Below are 23323 nucleotides of genomic sequence, written 5' to 3'. Positions count from 1 at the left end.
CCTAGACAATTACATGCACCTTACCTACCACACTCCACATTCCCACGAGAATTGGGACAAGCAATGCAGGAAGTGCGGCTACGCCAACAAGACACTACCCCACGTCTTGTGTAGCTGCAAGCCCCATTCCAGAGCCTGGCAGCTGTGGCACAACGCCATCCAAGATCACCTGGGCAGAGCCCTCCTGCCACCTGTGGGGAAGACAGCCATGAACTCTGCCATCCCCGGAACCGACAGCCAACTGTGACCGGAAATCATCATCACCAACGAGGACCAGAAGAAGATCATCATGGTGGACATCACAGTGCCCTTCGAAAACAGGACTCTGGCTTTCCACGATGCCCGATCTCGAAAATTGGAGAAATATGCCCCTCTGGCTGACACCCTGAGAGTTAGGGGCTATGAGGTCCAAACTCACGTGGTGATCATCGGAGCCCTGGGTGCATGGGACCCCGGTAATGAGCGAGTGCTGAGAGAAGTGGCGTTGGTCAACGCTACGCTTGGTTAATGTGTCATGGTGTCAGACGCCATCAGGTGGTCGAGGGACATCTACATAGAACACATTGTGACAGGTTGGATCACAGAAACCCCCTTGGGGCTGCCAACTGATGTGCCAAGACTACTGCTGCCCCTGCTTTCCCTGCCCTCCTAGCTTGGGACTTCAGTGTCCTGCCTGGTTTGAGCCAGACCCACTAGCCTGCTGCAAACTCAGACCCAGGTCTGAACCACATCCCCTAACAGCTGTAGGCTTAATTGAAAGCAGCTTAAGAAGTGTTCCTGTCTTTAACACTCAGATGCTCAACTCCCAATGGGGTCCAAACCCCAAATAAATCCGTTTTACCCTATATAAAGCTTATACAGGGTAAATTCATAAATTGTTCACCCTCTATAACACTGATAGAGAGGTATGCACAACTGTTTGCCCCCCCCCCCTTCCTCAAGTATTAATACATACTCTGGGTTAATTAATAGGTAAAAAGTGATTTTATTAAATACAGAAAGTAGGATTTAAGTGGTTTCAAGTAGTAACAGACAGAACAAAGTGAATTACCAAGCAAAATAATATAGAACATGCAAATCTATGTCTAATACAGTAAAAAAACAGAATGCAAATAAAAACCTCACTCTCAGAGGAATTCCAGTAAGCTTCCTTTTACAGACTAGAGTCCTTCTAGTCTGGGTCCAGCAATCACTCACAACCCCTATAGTTACTGTCCTTTGTTCCACTTTCTTTCAGGTATCCTTGGAAGTGGAGAGGCTATCTCTTGAGCCAGCTGAAGACAAAATGGAGGGGTCTCCCACAGGCTTAAATAGACTTTCTCATGTGGGTGGAGACCCCCTCCTCTCTCCTATGCAAAGTCCAGCTCCAAGATGGAGTTTTGGAGTCACCTGGGCAAGTCACATGTCCATGCATAACTCAGTTTTTACAGGCAGCAGTCATTGTTCACATGCTACCTTGAACTTCATGTAGATTTCTTGTGTGGATTGGAGCCTTTCAAGATCCATTGTCTGTTAAGTGCTTCTTGATTGAGCACTTAACTTGCAAATTCCTTTTTAAAGAAGCTGACTAAATGCCTTACTAAGGCTATTTAAAATCAAACATGTATACAGCCAATATTCATAACTTCGAATACAATAATGACACATGCATACAAATAGGATGAATAAATTCAGTAGACCATAACCTTTACAGAGATATGTTACATGGCATATGTAGCATAAAACATATTCCAGTTATGTCATATATACATTCATAAGCATATTTCCATATAGCCTTATGGGGTGCACCATCACACACATCACCGGCCATTGGCAATACTAGGAGGGATGACCTGGGGTACTGATGAGAAGCACAGTCAGGAAAGTAACTCAAATACTTTCTTGATGGACTGTCTTTTTTCTCTAAATGGACAACCTATCCTAAATTCTCAAATTCTGAGGCACAATCTTCACTCATTGATATATTTTGCTTTCCACCACCAACTCTGTGTATAACTTTTTTCATGAGTAATGTACCCAAATGCATGGAAGCTAGATATCTAAACTGTATTATTAAATTCATTCACCCAAATTTGGGTTATTGCTGATTATGCACTATGTGTATCTTATGACGTTAAAAACAAACCTTTTTATTTGTGGGTAATCTAAGCACTATAACCAGATGTACAGACACTCTTTTCTCAACCTATGTATTATATAATTTTTTTAACATTAGCTTTAATAGCAATTTTAAATCTGTTTCTCTGGGGTCAGAGGCCTGCAGCTGACTGGCTGGCAAATTAGCCTCACCCACTGCACCTGGGAACAGACCTACAACTTAACTGGCTGATCCTCATAAAAGGAGGAGCAGACTAAAGAAGAGGGGGCTGTAATACTTGCTGGAGCTTGGAGCAAATTTGGGGAGGAGCAGCTCCAAGAAACAGAAGGGAAAGTCCTGTTATTACAAAAAAGGCTCTGAGGTAAGAGCTTGTGGGTTGATGAGCTTGTGGGGTGAGGGACAGACTTGGGAGAAAGGGATTTAACCTATACAGACTGTGCTGAGGTTGTGAAGTGTTGATTCTGGTTTCTGTTATGAAGGTTTGAAATAAAACCCACAGCAATTAATCTGATTGGAAACTACCTTCCCTGGATTCTGTGAGAGGGCCCAGGGGTGGAGCTGGCTCTGCAGGCACTAGTCTGCGTCTAGCTCAGAATGATTTTAGGCTTTTTCACAACTCTATCACACTGTTGACCTCTATTCTGTGAGATCCACTATAACCCTCTGACCTTTTCAGCAGTACTAGCACCAAGCCAGTTATTCCCCATTTTGTTTTGTGCACTTGATTTTTTGCTTCCTAAGTGAAGCACTTTATATTTGTCCTGACTGAATTTAATTTTATTGAATTCAAACCAAGTCTCCAATTTGTCACGGTCATGTTGAATTCTAATCCTGTCCTCCGAAGTGCTTGCAACTCCTCCCAGCTTTGTGTCCTCTGCAAATTTTATAAGCATGCTCTTGACTCCATTATCCAAGTTACTATTGAAAATACTGGATAGTACTGACCCCTGGGGGATCCCAATAGATACGCCCTCCCAGTTTACCAGTGAACCATTGACGATTACTCTCTTTGAATGCAGTTATGCACCCACCTTCTAGTAATTGTATGTATACCAGGGGTTCTCAACCTCCTTTTTTTTTTCCCCTGAGGGGGCCCCCCCTCAACATGCTGTAAAAACGCCAGGGTGCAGGGCTGGAGGGGGGGGAACCCTTGGGTATTGGCATAGTTTGACTTCTATTTTGCGGGGGCTCAGACCAGCTCCACACAGCAGGGTCCGGGGAGGAAGTGCCATCTCCACCCCTGGCTCACCTCAGCAGGCCACCCAGCCTGTCTGGGGATGTGTGCTGGTGACTACTTTCCAAGGGCTCTTCCTGGCCTGGGTCCCCACGTGGGCAGCTCTGATCAGCTGCGTGAGCAGTCAGAGAGGGCTGGGAGCTGAGGAGCAATTGCAACCCTGGCCACAAGCAGTAGATGGGGGATGTCAAGGTTCCTCCCCCACTCTGAACTCTAGGGTACAGATGTGGGGACCTGCATGAAAAACCTCCTAAGCTTATCTTTACCAGCTTAGGTCAAAACTTCCCCAAGGTACAAAATATTACCCCCGTTATCCTTAGACTGGCCGCTACCACCACCAAACTAATACTGGTTACTGGGGAAGAGCTGTTTGGACGCGTCCTTCCCCCCAAAATACTTCCCAAAACCTTGCACCCCACTTCCTGGACAAGGTTTGGTAAAAAGCCTCACCAATTTGCATAGGTGACCACAAACCCAAACCCTTGGATCTGAGAACAATGAAAAAGCATTCAGTGTTTTACAAGAAGACTTTTAATAAAAAATAGAAGTAAATAGAAATAAAGAAATCCCCCCTGTAAAATCAGGATGGTATATATCTTACAGGGTAATTAGATTCAAAACCATAGAGAACCCCTCTAGGCAAAACCTTAAGTTACAAAAAAGATACACAGACAGAAATAGTTATTCTATTCAGCACAATTCTTTTCTCAGCCATTTAAAGAAATCATAATCTAACACATACCTAGCTAGATTACTTACTAAAAGTTCTAAGACTCCATTCCTGTTCTGTCCCTGGCAAGCGCAGCATACAGACAGACACAGACCCTTTGTTTCTCTCCCTCCTCCCAGCTTTTGAAAGTATCTTGTCTCCTCATTGGTCATTTTGGTCAGGTGCCAGCGAGGTTACCTTTAGCTTCTTAACCCTTTACAGGTGAGAGGAGCTTTCCCCTGGCCAGGAGGGATTTCAAAGGGGTTTACCCTTCCCTTTATATTTATGACAGGGGAATACCATGGCTGCCCACTCCATGGCACCACCAGCCAGAGGAGCAGCTGCACCTTGCTTCCTGCGTGGGGTGGGGGCTGAGGGAGAGAAGGCGGTGGGAGAAGCGTGGAGCTGCCCCCAGGACTGCCCCACTCTGGGTAAGGCACTGCAGTTTGGGGGGCAACCCCCTTGTGCCGCCTCAATTCTGCCCGTGGACTAGGGATTCTGCTGGGGCTTCAGCGCTGCCACTCCTGGCTTCAGCAAGTGGTGGTGAGGGGGAGCTCAGGGTTTCAGCTCTGTGCTGCTGGGTTGGGGGGGGGGGAGAAGAGGGGTGCTCAGGGTTTCAGCCCTGTGCCACTCCCAGCTTCAGCCCCACGGTGGGATGCTAGAGTTTGGGGTTTCAGTGTTGGGGCCTTGTGGCTCCCCTGAAAGGGCTCACAGGGCCCCCCCCCCCGGTTGAGAACTGCCAATCTAGACCATATTTCCCTAGTTTGTTTATAAGAATGTAATGTAGGACAGTGTCAAAAGCCTTAATCTAATGTGATACATGTTTTATTTTAGTAATTGGGAGTAAATCATATACTTTATTTTTTCATTTTTCATATAAAGTTATAAACCTAATTCATTTTGCTTTTCATTTATCATTGACAAATACTCTTATTTTCATATCCAGATATGTCATCCAATAACCAATATTGGAAATCCAGGCTCACGTTAATTAAGGTTCATCTGGGAGGAATCTGAAAGTGCTCGGGGGCGGGGGGAAGCCACGGGTTTAAAATAGACTTTTTTAAAAAGTGAGGCAAATATTAAAAATGAAATGCTTCTATTACTAGAAATAGATAACACAATTACTGTAGCACTCAAGTCCCAATCCTGCGAGCAATTGTGCACATCCTCATTTTTATTCATGTGAGGAGTTGCACTGGCTTCAATGAAATTACTTATGCATGTTCATTTCTGCCAGCAGGTAAGAGTTTGCTGATCTGGGCCTTAAAGAATTCATAAAAGTGTGTGTGTGTGTTATATATAATTTTACCATTAAGGGTTATGACACAAACCAGCAAAAGCTAACATGTAGAACTAAAATGCTAGAAGGTTCTCTGTCAGAACATGACTTTAAAAAAAAAAGTAGTAAATTGAAAAAATCAAGTTTGTGTCTTTGTTAACCACCTATAGGTTGTGTTTGATGCAACTATTACAATACAAGAGAGGGATCAAAGTAAAACTTATCAACCCCCCTACTTTCATTTGTGATAGTGACAAAGTTCAGGGCAACTGCATCTGCACTCCCCCTCTATGATCCACTGTCAGACTCCTGGCTCCCCAGCTGTCAGGTCTCCTGGGTGGAGACATGTTTTTCTTCCTCCTGACCAGGGTATTCCAGGTTGCACAGCTCGCTGCCTACACTGATATCCCAAGAAAATGAGTGCCTAAACAGGCCAGCATCTGTGCTTCTCTTTCTCTTTAGAGACCGAAAACAGTGTAATTGCCCACGGTTAAGGAACTACACAGCTCTTTCTAAGCAAGCACCTTTATTCTTAAGGTGAAAGCAGGGGAGCAGGAAAAACTTGTATAATGGGCGTGAGGAGAGCCACTGAATCTAACTGTTAACTCTGTATATGATGGAAACCACTTCAAGCCAGGGGGTGGCAGCACCCACAGCACCCCTAGTTCCAGCACCTATGGATGAAAGCATTAAAGAGAGAACCTATTAAACAATAAAGATTCTATAAGCTTACCAGAGATCACCTTGACTCCAGTAAAGGCTCTGGCTGGTGAATGGCCCTTCAAACACCACACAAAGGGTTTCCTGTGGTCACAAGTTCATAACTGTCTTGGCTCAGAACAAGCCCCTCCTCCTGCATGACTCTGAGAGTCCCTTCATTAGACAGTTTGGGTTTGTTTTTTTTTCTGTCCTGCCTGCCTGCTGGTCACTTGTTACAATAGGTCCCCCTCTCAGGGTGAAGCTTTAAAAGGCTGAGTTCTTGCATAACCGGAGTAAGTGTGTTTGCATAATGTGCCCCCAAGATTTCCTGGGAAACCTACTGAGATGAAGGGTGGATTTTCTGTAATGTCTTTGATTTGTATGTGTGCTTAAGCTTCCTGCTCTAGTTAGCATTTTCCAATCACTGAGTAACAACGCAAAATCTGCTTTTAGGGCACAAGAGACATGAGTTGGGTCACATAGCTGTCTGGGGTGGAATGAATGGATCATTAAAGGACTGGCTGAAACTGACCCATATTAATGGAGAATCTGCAAAGATAATGGGAACCCCAGTAACCAAGATGTTCATACCTGGCAACCAACAATAGCTGAGAGAGGCAGGGAAGCAGAGCAAGGGCTCCAGCTCAAGAACAAAGGAGAAAGGTGGCTGGAGAAAGGGTTGGCTTTTGGAAGAGACAGCAGCTCTCACATGGGACTGACAGAGATGAAGAGCCAGAAATAGATTCCATAGCAACTTGGCTGGCTAATTGCACTGGTTTGGCCAGAATAAAATACTGTGTCTTAGCCTTTGTCTCTGTTTACCTAAAGACTTCCTGATGCTGTGTCCCAGTTGACACACACATCCTACTCTACTTTGAAAAGGCACCTTGGTGTCACTGAAAATACTTGCTGAGGAGCATTTTTGGTCCTTGAAGATTGTAGAAGTCTCTGACCAGGAGCCTACCTTAGCTGGACTTGCTCGGAAGAGGTCACTGTGTGAAGCAGGAGGGCTAGAGTTGAGAGGCTCAGGGCTTGTCTACACTACCAGCCGGATTGACGGCCAGCCATCGATCCAGTGGGGGATGATTTATCGTGTCTAGTATAGATGCGATAAATCAACCGCCCATCACTCTAGCGTTGACTCCAGTATTCCACCTCAATGAGAAGCGCAAGGGGAATTGATGGGAGAGCATCTCCTGTTGACATCCTGCAGTGAAGACACTGCAGTAAGTAGATCTAAGTATGTCAACTTCAGCTCTGTGAATAATGTAGCTGAAGTTGCGTAACTGGGATAGATTTCTCCCCCCACCCCGTAGTGTAGACCAGCCCTTAGTCTCCGTATTGAGACCAAATGGCCTATCCTTAAGAAAGGGTGAAACCACTTGGGAAGGAGGGATGCCACACAAAGCTGTTCCTCTAAGAGACTATTTTAAAGCTGAAGCGTAGTACAGATCCTGTGGATCTGTGACACCTTAACTTGAAAAGTTCATTGTCTTGACCCAGTGCTTCAAATAGTCCTTTGAAGCTCATGACACTTCCCATGGTTTTAGATGTTAAATACGATCCCACAATAATACATAGACATTTCCATTGTTAGTACAGTGAACTCTGAAGATACTTAAACTTAATTCAAGGTTTGTCTAGGTCAGGAAATTGCCAGATCTGTCACAACCATATAGCCTTGTCACACAGTGTAAATCTTTCTTCTCTGTTCAAATGTCAGGTCAAGGCAAACAGATGAAATGCTATCTCAAGGCAAAGTATTTATGAATACTAATATTATAAAATTGGAGATTGGTCTAAGATCCAATTGGGATGTATATGTTCCCCGAGTTCAGGAGTGTTGAGATGCAAGGTTTTGTTTCATGCTCTGTCTCCATTATTATTTTATCTTTAGCCTTCCACTCATAGCCATATAAGTATATACTGTATTGCATATGTATAAAATAATACAAGCTATGTAATAAACGTTGACTCATTCCTTGATACTTTTGAATGAGATACCTTATGGAAGTATATTGAACTATATTGCTTTGTTGAAATCACATTACAGAAACACCACACTGCATAACCAATTTACATTTTGTTGCAGAATGAGAGGGAAAAAAAATTGTCTATTTCTCTCTTGCCAATACCATATCTTTGAGTTCTCTTCCCCTTGCTGGCTGTAGAAAATATGTCCATCCCTTTAGTAGGAAAGGGGACTGGAGGAATGACAAGAAGGCTTATAAAGACAGGCGAAGTGATACCCAACAAGACTCCCACATTGAATGGCACTTTTATAGAAGTTGAGAGAGAACCCTATTAACTCATCTAGTCCTTCCCTCTGCCAGGGCAGGATTATTCTCTACACACTATATGTTCTCATCCTTTACCTGGGCTAGCTTTAAATGTCTTAAGTAATAGGGCTTTTATTGCTTTGCTTGGGAGACTTTCACAGTCTGTTCCACTGTTGGAAAGGTTATCTTTATTCAGGACTAATTTTCCCTTTCTTAACATCCCATTACTCCTAGTTATTCCTCTTTGAAGTCAATAACATTACTTGAATGGGTAATGACTGTGTGCAACTAAGGGTTTGCAAAAAGTCAGACCCTGACTAAGCCAGGCTAATGACCCACAATGTGGTGTGGAAAGTCAATTGGCGATAAAGCTAATAAATATAAAAATTCAGTCACCCCATTACATCAGAAAATGCAGATGCTCTCAATTAATTTTGCACTATTTAGATTATACATTTCTTGGGGTGAGAGGAGGGTAGCACTGTAGCATTCTGTCTTGTACAATGCCAAGCATACTGTTGCCACTTAACAAAAATATAATATACCAATAATAGACTTAGTTTGCAGTGATGACAATGTTAAAAATGCAGTGGGAGTCAGACAAGATTAAGATTGCAGTTCTTGAACAAAGGGTTGTTTGACTCCCAGCAGTGAGTAGACAAACTGCCTTTTAATCTAACTAAAATATGCCAAGTACCCAATTGGATGGATCCCAAATAGAACTAATTTTAAATTTAAACTAGTATGGGAAGTCTGATCAGTGTCAACTGAGTTGTATGGAAATTCTCAGAGAATGCCAGAGCATGAAGGGTGCATGAACTCATGTTTGCTCTCTGCCCTTTCTCTCCATCAGAGGTCAAATGCACAGGTGTGGAGGAGGCTTCAGAGGGGCCATGGCCACAGTCCTCAGGAGTGGTGGGGAAACTTAATACCATTCAGCAGTGGAAAGTTGTCCCACAATCAATTACCAAGGCAGTGGAAGATTTCCCCCTGTGTAGGAGAATGCTCAGGCACTGTAGGGTCAGGGCTGGGCAGCATTGCTGCTGTTGCACCCAGGAGCTGTTCTCTAACTACTACCCAAGGGATGCATGGTACCCCAAAGGGGCAGGGTGGGGAAGGGAGTTGGCAGATCCCTGGCTAGGTGTCCATGCACCAGCCAGCAGAATGTGTCTGCTGCACACTGATGAGGATTCTGCACCCCTTCAAGAGTATCTATTTGTGTTCCTCCTGTACCCTGACGGCTCTGGGAGGCTTTGTGTGGCTATCAGGTTGCCTCCATTGTTCCACACTGTCCCCCAGTGCAGAGCCATTTCCTCAAGGCAGTGGTGGTCAATTATTTTTGGTCAAAGTCCAAATTTATTGGTCAAGGTCCTGACTCCAGAGAAAAATAACCATGATAAGTAAATAAGATTTCAGGGTCTGTTCAAAAGCATCTGGCGGTTCAGATTTGGCCTGTGGTCCACCCATTGATTACTGCTGCCTCAAGGTATAATCCAGTCCATTGTAATTAACATTGCACAAATTGGCACAAAGTTAAATTAGGCTGCCTAAGAAATACAATAGGGAATTGGGTACTTCAAGTATTCAGCTATTTCCAAAGTAGCAGAATTATGGTCTCTATTTTTAATTTGAAATGTCATCAAAGCTTTACCATCACCCAAGCAGACCTTTTACTTTTGTACCAAGATTTCTGTTCTATTGCTAAAGCTTTTTAGGTTTTTTTTCCAGTAATTCATGTTGTTGTCATCCACTTCTGTTGTCATATTCCATCTTGTCTTTGGCCTTGCACATAGCATTTGTTTGCACTATTTTTCTATAACCTTTTTGAAGTGTGCTATTTAAGGGTGTTCATTCAAAGTGCCCCTTGACAGAACATTATCAAAATGTGTCCCTTCCATGCCTGATAAATAGGAGAATTAACAAATTGCAGCCCCAAGACTTCGCATCCCCTTGTTTTATACCAAGCGGGGGTGTTTGTATTGCTGTGTTGAGCTAGTCATCCTGTCTCCGTTTCTATCTACAGAGGCAATCTGTGAAAGAGAAGTATCGCTGATCTCTTAGATAGCTGTACCTAGCCTGAACTGGAAACACCGTGAGCTCTAAATGCCTGTCATGGCTGTTAAATGATACAGCAATAGTTCATGAACTGTGGATTGTGGCCCACTGGAGGTCCATAGAAAGACAGCTGATTAGATTGTGTGGACTTCTGTTTCCAGGCTCAGAGGTTTAAGAAGCTGAAAGTGAGGCTGTTGAACTCCTTTATTACGGACTGCTGTCCCTTAAGAATAGGGGAAACAGAAGTCCCCTCAGTGACTGGAGTCCTTGGGACTGGAGCTGCCAGCCACCTGCAGAAGAGGAATGGAATGTAGTTGTAGCTGTGTCAGTCCCAGTCCCCTTGCCTCTCAAGAGGAATGAGGCAGTCTGGCAGCATATACAAGGGAGCAGTATATCCAGGAAGGAGAGAAGGAAAACAAGAAGCAGGGAAGCATGTGCAGGAGGGATACAATTGTTGCAATGGCTAAGTCTGTTGTCTCTCAAGCCTTAATCTTGCAAGTATTTGCAAGCTGTGTCAGGATGAGCAAGGTTGCTGCACTCCAGCACAAGGGTAAGCACAGGCTGGGGCGGGGGGGAGGCAAGGTTAAACCTTAGACATAGTCGTCTTCACTGAGCAAAAACATGTGTTAACTCCGTTACGTGTCTTCTCCCTTCTCAATATCATGAGGTAAAAAAGGAGCAGAATATGGGGGAATAGTCAAATCAGAGTGAGCGGTTATGGGTTTAAATGCTATTCTTAGATTGCAAATGAGGTTTTTAGTTTGGCATTCCCATCACTGGCTGTGTACGGGGAGACTTTGGCAAACCAGTGAGGTGCCGGGTAACAGCTGTACTCTTACTATTAGCCTGCACTAACTTTATGGCCACACTGCAGCACTCTCTGCAAAATCAGGTTGTCCTCCACTGTCCTGCTTATCACTTTAGTTCATATATTTCTTTAACTTCGTGTTATAGTGGATTCCTACAAGCAAAAAGCCATCTTTCCTTTTGCCCATATTTTAGGTTCACACAACTACACCGTTACCTGACTTCAGCTCCCATTGGTCACAAACATACCTTCATTATAGAGAAGAAAATTCCATACACATAACAAGACTGACACGAACAGAGACACAAGATTGCATACTTCCTGAAGTATGTTGCTGCTTTTAATGGACTCCACTTAAAGCACAACAGCATGCTCAAGGTATTTTTTGTATATAGAAAAAGAGAGCTCTCGTGCAAACCTTAGCCTCTTTTGACTTAGCAGAAATGGTCCGTTTACAATCTTAGCTTTTAAGGCTCTGCATCTACATAGATCTGACTATATTCTGGGGGGTTCTGGGTCTGAATTTTAAGGGCTACCTTTCATGTTCAGTTCAGAATCTATCAAAACAATCTATTACTGTTGTGACTGTAAGTGAAGATAATTGTCAGTATTTATTTTCTTCCTTTCAAAATTTATTCTTCCTTGTGTTCCACCTCTGCAGTGACTACAAAAACCTGCCAATTAGCCTTCTCCCTAGTCATGGGCCAATATCATCAATCTACTGCTGTCCTGACTCTTAATACATTTTTAAAATAAAATTTACTTTAATAGTTTATAGATGTCGAAATGATTTAAGCAAGTTGTGTTCTCTTCACATTGTTTAGTGAACACTGTACTATTTTGTACCAAATGAACAGGTGCAATATGCTGCTTAAGAATTGTGTCCCTTATGCTAAAATGAAAACAATAACCTGATATTCCTTATCAATTTTCAGAGGGCAATGATTCCCAAACTGTGGTACCACTATTCCAGATGCTTGGTTTCCCTTCCTTGTCTCCATCTATTAAACTGCTTAAATGGAAAAGTAAATTAGGAAAGTATTTCACATAGTATTTAGCAGTTGTGGTGGGTTGTTTTTTTTTTTAAATGCAATCACTGCAGTTGCCTTAGGACTATTTGGTCCCCAAAAGGAGATGATGGAAATGTGCAAATGAGAATGGGAAGGGAGACATGTGATCTGCACTTCTTTTTTTTAAAAAAAGAAGGGCTTTACCCCACCTTACTGACTTGTATTTTATTTTGTCTGTTTCATTTACCGAAGGATATGATGCTTATGGGACCCATCAGAGGCAAACTGGAGTTGGCATTGGTCTGGAAAGCTTACTACTACCACAGGTACAATAAGCCGGTTCTGTTGCAATACTAGGATATATCTCACAAGACTGAAGGACACATGGTGGAAAAGGATGATCAACTTGATCATAAATAGAAATTTGGTACATGTAGAAAACACAATCTTCTGACCACTGCAGCTTGGGTAATAGCCAAACTTCCTGGGTTGGGGATGTTCAGATCTGTAGGTTTGGTTAGTCCTATTAGAGTTAGGGAGCAGCACTATCACAGAGAAAACTACATAGGCATATGATTGATAAATATACTTTATAGGTTAATATTTGGCTAACAAGTTGTCCATTATACTGCTAAAGCTGTGTAACCTACTAGCAAAAGCTTAAAGGTATGTGTATATTTTGTTCATTCTTTCAAATGGAGTACTAGTACTTTTCTATGGTCTTTGACACCTAAATAACTTTGGAACAATACTGTCTTGATATTTAGCTGACAAATAAATTTGAAATAGATAGATATGATAGATATAATCTCCTAATTACAAAGAAAGGTCAGTGATCAGCCTTCCCTTTAATGGACCAAATTCTACTTATTTACAGCTGTCTTTTTTTTTTAATGCTATAGGTACAAAGCAGGGGAGAAACTAGGCCAGTGAATATTACAGGTACTGACACATGCAGACCAATATAATCAAGTCATACTCCTCTGGCTTGGAAGTGACTCTTTTTATAGTTACATTTGTAATCAAAACACTTTACTTATGCTGGCATGCATTGATATTTTAAGATTTGTGTATTTCCACCAGTGCAAATGTGAATCATACCTTTTTAATTGAAAGTGAGGTAATGTATCCAGATAAGTGGAGACCAGAAAGTAGAAGTATGACTTAAAAGAAGCCCTTGTCAGCCTTGAGCTTTGAAATCTGTAACCGCTGGGTGTGTGTAGTGGGTGGGGGGAACTGGACAGAATTAACATATGCGATTCACAATTGTAGAATACACTGGGACAGGGGTTCTCCAACTTCATTGCACCGTGATCCCCTTCTGACAATAAAATTATTACATGACCCCAGAATGGGGGACTGAAGCCTAAGCCCCCCTGAATCAGAGGTGGGGATAAAGCTGAAGCCCAAGGGCATCAGCCCCAGGCAGCAGGCCTGTAACCTGAGTCCCAACATGCAGGGCTGAAACCCTCAAGCTTTGGCCCTAGGCTACAGCACATCTAAGCCAGCCCTGGTGACCCCATTAAAATGGGGTCTGGACCCAGTTTGAGAACTGCTGCACTAGGTCTATCACTGTATTTTGAGCCAAGTGACTTGTACTCAGTGGATGGAGACATGTGGCAGAGGAAAAGAAGGACAGAGAGGAAAGGGTGCATGGATAGGAAGAATAGGTAAGAGGGCAGATGGGTTGGGGGCAATGGTGGATGAGCAGTAGAAATGGAGGAGTAAGGATAAAAGAACAATGGTGGATAGAAATGGGAATTTGAACAAAGTGGAACAAAGTGAAACAAAGGCAGAAGCTGAGCTGGTGGAGGCCAGAGGAAGAGTACTGTATGAATAGGTGAAGCAAGGCTGTGAGTGGTGTGGGTAAAGGCACTGACAAGATATGGAAGGATGCAAGCAGATGAAATTTGGGTGTGGGAACAAAAGGATTGAAGGTGAGCTGTTCCAGAGGCCAATTCAATTCTTCAGAAACTTCCTGTTTCTCTAACATTTTGCCTGTTAAGCACTGCTTCAGAGGGGGGATGATATGGCACTAGTTGTACAATTGTGATTCCTCTGTGCAACTCCTACAGTGCAAATCCTGAAGATGGTGTGGAAGAAAGCAGGGCCATCACCATTTACCCCACAAGGATATACACTACTGCCCCTTGAGGGGTTGGGGGTATATTGCCTGAACTAGAGAGCATCAGGATAGAATTCCTCCAGCACTTCCCTTGAAGCAATATAGATTTAATGTCAGTGCTGATCCCACAAGAAACAGATGGCTAAAGGTGCTATTTTTAGTTGTATTTAAGGTGTCTACTCAGTAGCACAGCTGTGGCACTGCAGGTGTAGCACTAGAGGGTAGATGCTATCAAAGTAATTAATCCACTTCTCTAACTACAAAAAGAATTCTTCCATCAACCCAACTGTCTAAACACAAGTGGTTAGTCTGACCAGCTGATCTAACTACCTCACACAGCATGAAATCTTTCACTGCTAAATGATATAGCTAGATCAATGTAATTTAGGTGTAGACCAGACCTTAAGAGTACAAGTATTTGACTCAAGGGAAGCTTCCCTAATGGGTGAATTAGGCTGCAAGTAGTAGTAGAACTGTTATCACACTTGTAAGGTATGTAAGCACACAAGGAAAAGGAGTATAAGGTAGCTGATTTTAGATATAAATTGAAAGCTGGCTTGCAGGTGAAAATTGGAGGCTGGTTATTTTGGAAGATTTTTTTTGGTGCAAGGCTTATTTCCTATACAAACTTCATTTTAATTTTACTAGTTTCTGGGGACCTTATGTATATAGGAATCTTCAGTGCTGTGGATCTGACTAGCACAGGAAGGAAATTCTATTCCTATGCCTTAGTATATCTGAATACCATATACTATCTTCCTTGAGAACATTGTGAAAGCCACTAAAGCAAGGACTCTGGAACACCTAAGTTTGAGCAAAGGCAGACCTCACAGAACTTAAGGCTTACAGGAGGGATCTGCTCTTGGAGAGCATCTCACCTTTCGTGTATGCATATAGCTTTGTTTTACAAACCTTGTTCTGACAATGTTGAAACACTTAACAGTTTACATACAACTCAATAGATTAAGATGTCCATAACAGTCAGCTAACTACACCTAAACTGGCTTCTATCAACTCTCATACAGCTGAGTCACTTTAAGATAATCAAGTAAATAAGCTAGAACACACCTAATGATAATCAAGTAAACAGCTAAAGATTGTAGTATGACATTAAATACTACTTGCTGTTTGACACTGCCTAATAAGGCAACATGAGTGCCATCAAAGGTGAATAATCCTTGGTAAGGATACAGTGGTCACTAATTCAGACTAACAGGCCCCTGATTCCCCCCCCCTTGTGTATTTAGTAAAAGTCAGAGACATGTCATAGGCTTCCAGGAATTTGTGTGCTTGCAACCCAACTTATTAATACCTGTGACAATCTTAACCTTAATCATTGGCATATACAAAGCATAATGGTTAAGATACACCTGTTTAACAGTACAAGTGATATACAGAATTTTTCCTTCATTACCCAAAACTGATCTATAATCCAAAAAGTATAATTTAATGAAGGAAGATCAATCATCCAAAGCATGCGTTCTGGAAGCAATCAACCATCACTCACATTTTGTCTTAAAGAGACAGCTTTATTTTTTTTAAGTTTCCCTATGCCATGAATTCATAGGGAATTGGCTCCAGCAGCTCTGGCTCTTTGCCATTGGTTCTCACAAAGTGTGCTTCCCTGGGTGGAGCAGGCTGTAAGCAAAAAAAGGCAATAACCATTAATATGACACACTCAAAGTAAACCTGATTTAAATTTTTTAAAATGTTTAGTTTGCAGTTACATTAGCAATGTGTAAACCAATTCTATCATGTAATGTAAAGTTTCTTTTCATATGATTCTATTAAGCTAAATGTATTTCCAATCTGACTGCTTTAATGAAAATATTTTCGGTGCTACTGAGTAGTTATAGAAGGGGCTCCCCCCCTTGTAGTGAGAGGGAGTAGTCAAGTCAACAGAATTATTTTATCAACCTACTGGGCATTAGGTCACCTTAACTACATCATTTAGGGGGTTATGGATTTTTCATATCTCAGAGCAGTGGTCCAACACTGCCCATGGGCACCATGGTGCCTGCTGGGGCATTTGTGTGCCCACCTACTGACAAGGAAGTGCTTCCACTGGACAACCTGCCATCAGAATGCCGCTGCTTCTTGGCGGCATTTTGGCAGGTGGTAGTCTAGTGCCCGCCACACTCTTCTGGGAACATGAATATGCTATTGCAACAGAGGTTGGGGACCATTGCCTCAGAGCAATGCAGCTGGGTTAACCTAATTTTTTCTAGTATAGATCTACCTTAAACAAATCAGTGTTTATCGTCTTTCTCCCACTTAAGCCTGTCTAGTATAGGCACAGAAACCATTAGTAGCTTGTCCCCCTCCTTCACTAGTGTCCGAGGAACAACAACACTCATTTACATGGTAAGGCAGTTTGAGTCTTATGTCATAGGTGTATTAGTTCAGTTAACAATACCTGGCGTTTCAGTTCAAACCAAGTGCCTTTTTCCTTCGCTTCCTTTTTCTTCCTTTCATTTTCTGTCACACGCTGCAGGAAGCTGTCTCTGCTCTTAGAATGCTTAATATGCTCAATACGCACATTAATTCTCTTGGCGAGAATCTTGCCCCTGAGGGAAGAAGCCTATTTTGAATCTATTGTAATTATAAAAATGTGTAAGACAAATACTGAAGCTCATTTTAAAAAGTCCCAGAAGCATGACTACATAGCATTTTTCTTAAAAGGGCTGTTGCTCAAAACACACGGAACTGTACTCAGATTTTTATCAGTTTCTACAACAGGGTGTCAGTAGCAGCCATGTTAGTCTGTATCCACAAAACCAGGAGTACTTGTGGCACCTTAGACTTAATTTGAGCATAAGCTTTCGTGGGCTACGGCCCACTTCATTGGATGCATAGAATGGAACAGATACATACACACAAAAATATGAAAAGGTGGAGGAAGAGGCTAAGATGAGCTATTTTCAGGAACAAAAAAACTTTTGTAGTGATAATCAAGATGGCCCAATTAGACAGTTGACAAGGTGTGAGGATACTTAACATGAAGAAATAACTCTTAACCATGTTCTAATACCTCAAGACTAATACTCTTGAAGACTAATGATTCTCTCCTCTGTAATACAGGGACAAACAGTTGTATCATCTACCACTGTTGTAGGTCAATCCACACAGTCAGTTGGTCCAGGGATAAGTAAGCGCTGTACCTTATTTTAGTGACTATACTATATTATGCCCAGTTGAATAAAATTAAGAAAACATAATGACCTTTAAAACGAATTTAGTATAAATATGCTAGCTTGCTGAACTCTTCATAATCTTGTTTAACAGTCCAGTGTTTCCCCTGACAGGATCCAAGCCAAACAATCATTGTTTGCTTGCTTGGGTTTTAAAAGGACTTATTTTACCCCAACTGAATGACCAAGATGACAAGAAATGTCTACTTGGCAAAGTGAAAGAGGGGGTGTCACTACAGTTTATTTTTAAAATCAAGTTTCACCCAGAGGAAAGTTTAAAAAACACTTACTTAACCTGTTTGTTTACAATAATGCCAACAGCATGCTGAGTAATGTTAAATACCCTTCCAGTCTTGCCATGGTAACACTTGTGGGGCATACCTTGTTGAACAGTACCCATGCCCTGTTAAAAACATACAAGAGTAAGACCATTAAAATAAAGTGAAGCCATTCTACTCTCAGCTTTAATGTGGAGAATAGAGTATAAATCTGACATTCTTAATTTTATGGATATCTTGGAAGATGTTTACAAGTTTGCTTTGAGCTACTGAAATCATCACAAGATATCTGAAATCTATTAAACTTCTCTGACAATCCTGGCTTGCTTTCAGTGCCGGTGAAATGATTTGCTCATTTTGTTATTACCAAAGCAATCGCATGAGACAGTCATCATCAAGCTCCAGAATGTCAAGAAGCTTAGACTTTGCATCCTTAGCTTTCTCAAAAAGGCAAGTCTTCTCAAAAGTTTGTATACTGGAAGATAAAAGTAGAATTCTTCTATGGAGAAATTCAATATCCAATGCAAAAGATAATTTAAATTAACACTACGGTTGACTTTTGGAGCACAAGTTCAGAACTGAAAGTCACACTGCACTTATTATATATGCAATCAAGTACATCCCTTAGTTTATTTCCCAGATTTTAAAACATTCACTGCTTCCATCTCTGTGCATATACTTTTAATATATAGACTCCCCAAGCAACTCTACCTGTATCTAGGATTGTGGGTAGGAGCTAAAACAGATCTGCTTTGCACAATAACCTAGAAGTAAAATTTTGGCTCTGTTAGGCCAATAGAGATGCAGACTGAGTTGTTACTGCTATTTGTATATCAATAACATCCAGGGGAGCCTGCAAACATTAACCTGGGTCCATTGTGTCAGACACTGTACAAAAGAGTAAAGTCTTCTCCTGAAGATGTCCAGCTTCCAGACATCAATTCCCAATGAACATGCAGAATGGAAGAGACAGCTGCTACAGCAACCAAAACAGTCCCTTAATTAATGTTTACATTCTCAGCCATGTTTTTAAAATATATACTACATTACTGTTCTGGCACTGAATTTGTTATAGACTCTTATTTCATCTTTGAATTATATTATACTATTAGATACCTTGATGTCCACAATATCACCCTTCTTGTAGATTCGCATATAGGTGGCCAGAGGGACAACTCCTGGGAGGAGGAAAATACAAAGTTGTTTCATAAGAGAATCATTTTTACTAAAAAGTGGTATTTCTCAAACTCATCTGAAAAAGCTTAGGTGACTAGAAATGGAAAAGCCAGCCATCTTTTCACATTTAAAAAAGTGCACTTTAAGACACTACAGCTAATTCAAGTTTGGTTTTAACCTGATCAGTGTAGAAGTTATAAGATATTACACAGTAAGATTCTCTCCCCCCCACCCCCCAATTGTTAGCTGGGTAATTGGTGTTGCCATTGCCTTTTGGTAAGAGCAGTTTGAACTTGTCAATTTAATTATATAGTTTTAAGCCAGTACTCCTAATACTTATAACTCACTTCCCCCTTCAAAGCAGTTCTTATCCTATCTTTACTAAAAATGACAAGTACTGTAACCTATTTTCAAGCAGTCAAAAGATAAGGTAATCAAAATTTGAAGTACAAGATAAAAAGGCAGCTACCCCATAGGGAAAAAAAGTTTATCAAATAAAAGCAGTGGCTATGACAGTATTTTGTTCTGCATTTTTAGTTGTCTCCTTAAATACGTTCTTAGTGCAATGTTGAGGAGAAATGGTTAACACAATGCTTGAATGTCTTTTTAGAATTGGCTAAACTCATTATTGCTATGAATGCAGGTATCCCTAACACAAGCTGTACTTACCATGTTTGCGAAATGGCCTCGAGAACATATAACGTGTCCCTCTCCTTTTCCCCTTTGTGTTTGTCATTTTGGCAAACAGCTATTAAAAAAAGACAACTCAGATTATCCTCATGTATTTGCCACCCAGTGCTATTCAGGTCTTGCAGCATGCTTAGATCTAGTGTTGTTCATAGAATATCAGGGTTGGAAGGGACCTCAGGAGGTCATCTAGTCCAACCCCCTGCTCAAAGCAGGATCGATCCCCGACTAAGTCATCCCATTGTTTTCAGACTATACTCCAAATTACTGAAACCCCTGACAAAATCCTGCGTGTTGCTTAATACTTCCAATAAGAGCTTTATAAAAGTTACGAGGGGAAAAAAGTGACAGCTTTGTCTAGATGAACTAGGTCAAAAAAATATTTTAAACTAAGCACAACGGTGGCAGAGGGAGAGATATTCGCTATCCGATCACTTAGAGACACTTCACCCCGTGCAGACAGGCAGCTTGCCCTGGCGTCACACTAACAGTTGAATGAAGTGGACGTACAGGTACGTGGCCCCTTGGCAGACCTACTAGGACACAGGCGGGAGACCTGCGCGCCCCCTGCACGAGAACGGGGCGGCTGAACAGCGGCCGCTGGCGGAGGCAGGGCTCGCTCCCTGGCCCCAGCCCAGCCCCGCCCCGCCGGCAGCTCCCCCACACCAACCCGTGCAGCCACCCCCGGGCCCCTTTCAGGCCTGTGCAGCGGCCTCCCCGGTCCCCCGCCAACTCGCCCCTGGGCCTGTGCAGCCGCCTCCCTTCTCTGTCCCGGCTCGGGCTGGCACGTGGAGCGGCCTCCCGGGCCCATGCAGCCACCCTCCCCGCCCTGCTGCCGCCTTCCAGGCCCAGCCCGGCCCCCATCCGCTGCCCTCCCCGCCACCCAGCGGTACCGCGGCCGCGGAGTTCCCTACCCGCTGTTATCGCAGCGTGACAAGAGCACTACTTCTCACACATACCTACAAAATGGCGGCTCAGGCCGAAAGGAAGGAGGCGGCGCCTCCCGGGCTCTCTTAACGGGGGACCTCAGGGGCTGCCCGCGCACTGCCTGACTATAAAGCAATCGAGGGCGGGGGGTAGGGGCAGGACAACACTAGCGGCTAGGAATTCACTGTGCGACATACTGGCCCTGCAGCGCCCGACGGGGGAGGGGGGCCGCGCCATCGATTGCAAACAGGCACATGGATTGACAGCCCGGGAAGTGGGCTTAGGAGGGCCACGTGACGTGGCGGGTGGGGGTGCTAGTCTCCGTCCATCGTCCGTCTCGCGGGCGGGGCCAGCTTGTCCTGTCGCCGCAGGACGCTGGGCGCTCTAGCACCCGTGGGAGAAAACAGCGGCCCGGTGTCGCCCTGTGTGGATGGTTCGTTATGAGTCTGTGGGTTGAAAGTCAGGGCAGGCGCTGCGCTCTGTGCACCGTGTCAGGGTGGCTCCAGTGAAGCCTGCGAGTTCTGTCACCCCGCGGAAAAGCCTCGATGTAAATAATCAATTTTAATCAACTTTTCCGTTTATATTTCGGATCTTTAAAGTGTATTCTCATTAGTTGATATAACCATGAAAATGTATTGATTTACACCTCAATAGCGCCTTTACGTGGGATCTGGTATGTCGTTTTGTTAGCTAGAAGGGTACACTTGATGCATTTATTTAAGTAATTGTAGAGCTTAATAGTTGCAGGTTGTTATTAATTGTATTTTTTTAGTATGTTAGAGAATGGTAAAGGATATTGCTTATTTACTAGATAATTAACTTTTTGCTCAGGAGTTGTGTCAAGCTGCATTAGGGTGGTAACTGAATTTAATTAAATACACAAAACCGCATGTAAAACTCACGTTCATTTAAAAAAAAGCAACCTTAAATGTTTTGGATAAAGTTCTCTTATCAAGACATGTTTCATATTTACAGGTAAAAGATTTATTAAACAGAGGGATTAACTGTAGTCAGAAGGATTATTTCAGGTTAGCCTGGGAAAATTTTCAAATATGCCAAAGTGAAAGTGACTGGCATTTAAGTTTGCACTTGCCTATGGGCTTGTCTATGCCACTGCAGTACTTCTTGCTTCAGTGTAGACATTCACTACAGCAATGGGAGGAGTTCTCCCATCAGTAACTAATCTACCTCTCCGAGAGGTAATGGGTAGGTCAGCAGAAGAATTTTGTCAACCTAATGCTATCTACACCAGAAGTGAGATCAGTTTAACTATGTTGTGTATTTTTCAACTTCTGAGCAACATAGCTGGGTTGATTTAACTTGTGAATGTAGATCCTGGCCTAAATCTTGCAAATGAGACAGTCTGCTAAACTATTAAGCTGTCCTTCAAACTTTAAAAACTAGTAGATTTCATTCTCTCTGTCCGTGTTTTTATCATAGACTGGAAGAGTAAGGGTATGTCTACACTATGAAATTAGATTGATCTTATAGAAGTCAATTTTTAGAAATCTATTTTATACAGTCTATTGTGTATGTCCCCACTAAGCGCATTAAGTTGGTGGAGTGCGTCCTCAATACCATGGCTAGCATCGACTCACAGAGCGTTGCACTGTGGGAAGCTATCCCACGGTTCCCCCCAGTCTCTACTGCCCATTGGAATTTTGGGTTAAGCTCTCAATGCCTGATGGGGCAAAAACATTGTCATGGGTGGTTTTGGCAGTCTCCCCTCCCTTCCTCCCTCCGTGAAAGCAACTGCAGACTCTCATTTTGTGCCTTTTTTCCTGGCTTATCTGTGCAGATGCCATAGCATGGAGCCCGCTCAGCTCACCGCTGCTGTTGCGAGCATTGTAAACACCTCATGCATTATACTGCAGTATGTGCAGTACCTGGCTAAGAGACTGCAGCACGAGGAAGATTGTGAGGAGGACATGGACACAGATGTTCCTGAAAGCATAGGATGGGGCAACTGGGTCATCCTGGTGGCAGTGGGACTGGTAGATATAGTGGAATGCTGATTCTGGGACCCGCAAATAAGCACAGACTGGTGGGACCGCATAGTCTTGTGGGTATGGGATGATTTCCAGTGGCTGTGAAACTTGCATGTGTAAAGCTACTTTCCTGGAACTCTGTGAGTTGCTTTCCCCTGCCCTGAAGCCCAGGAATATCAAGATGAGAGCTGCCCTGACAGTTGAGAAGCGAGTGGTGATAGCCCTGTGGAACCTTGCAACACCTGACTGCTACCGGTCAGTTGGGAATCAATTTGGAGTGGGCAAATCTACTGTGGGGATTGCTGTGTTTCAAGTAGCCAATGCAATCATTGGTGTTCTGTATCAAGGGTAGTGACTCTGGGAAGTGTGCAGGTCATAGTGGATGGCTTTGCTGCAATGGGTTTCCTTAACTGTGGTGGGGTGATAGACTGAACACACATCCCTATCTTGGCACTGGACCACCTTGCCAACTAGTATATAAACCGCAAGGGGTACTTCTCAATGGTGCTGCAAGCACTGGTGGATCACAAGGGATGTTTCACCACCATCAACATGGGATGGCTAGGAAAGGTGCATGATGCTCACATCTTTAGGAACTCTGGGCTGTTTGAGCAGCTGCAAGAAGGGACTTACTTCCCCGGCTAGAAAATTACCGTTGGGGATGTTGAAATGCCAGTAGTTATCCTTGGGGACCCAGCCTACCCCTTGCTCCCATGACTCATGAAGCCTTACACAGGCACCCTGGACAGCAGTAAGGAGTAGTTGAACTATAGGCTG

General features: G+C 43.0%; 1 protein-coding gene across 2 annotated transcripts; it reads right to left on the bottom strand.

The window, feature by feature from the left end:
* Nucleotides 1–15807: 15807 nt before the first annotated feature.
* On the bottom strand, nt 15808–20668 carry RPL21 (ribosomal protein L21). Of its 2 annotated transcripts, none has more exons than XM_084646350.1 (6): nt 20591–20668; nt 19614–19692; nt 18885–18946; nt 17781–17893; nt 16716–16866; nt 15808–15937 (listed from the first exon to the last, which is right to left on the bottom strand). In XM_084646350.1, exons 2-6 carry the CDS (start codon nt 19678–19680, stop codon nt 15848–15850), a joined length of 483 nt encoding a protein of 160 aa, XP_084502476.1. In that variant the 5' UTR covers nt 19681–19692; nt 20591–20668; the 3' UTR covers nt 15808–15847. The 2 variants fall into 2 exon arrangements, with proteins under 2 accessions (XP_084502476.1, XP_084502477.1); XM_084646351.1 differs by having other exon boundaries at nt 20546–20621.
* Nucleotides 20669–23323: the final 2655 nt, after the last annotated feature.

This window comes from Lepidochelys olivacea (assembly GCF_965140295.1).
Source record: "Lepidochelys olivacea isolate rLepOli2 genome assembly, chromosome: 1".
NCBI classification, from domain to species: domain Eukaryota; kingdom Metazoa; phylum Chordata; order Testudines; family Cheloniidae; genus Lepidochelys; species Lepidochelys olivacea.
Note: the sequence above shows the minus strand (reverse complement) of the source record. Positions and strands in the feature narration are given on the sequence as shown.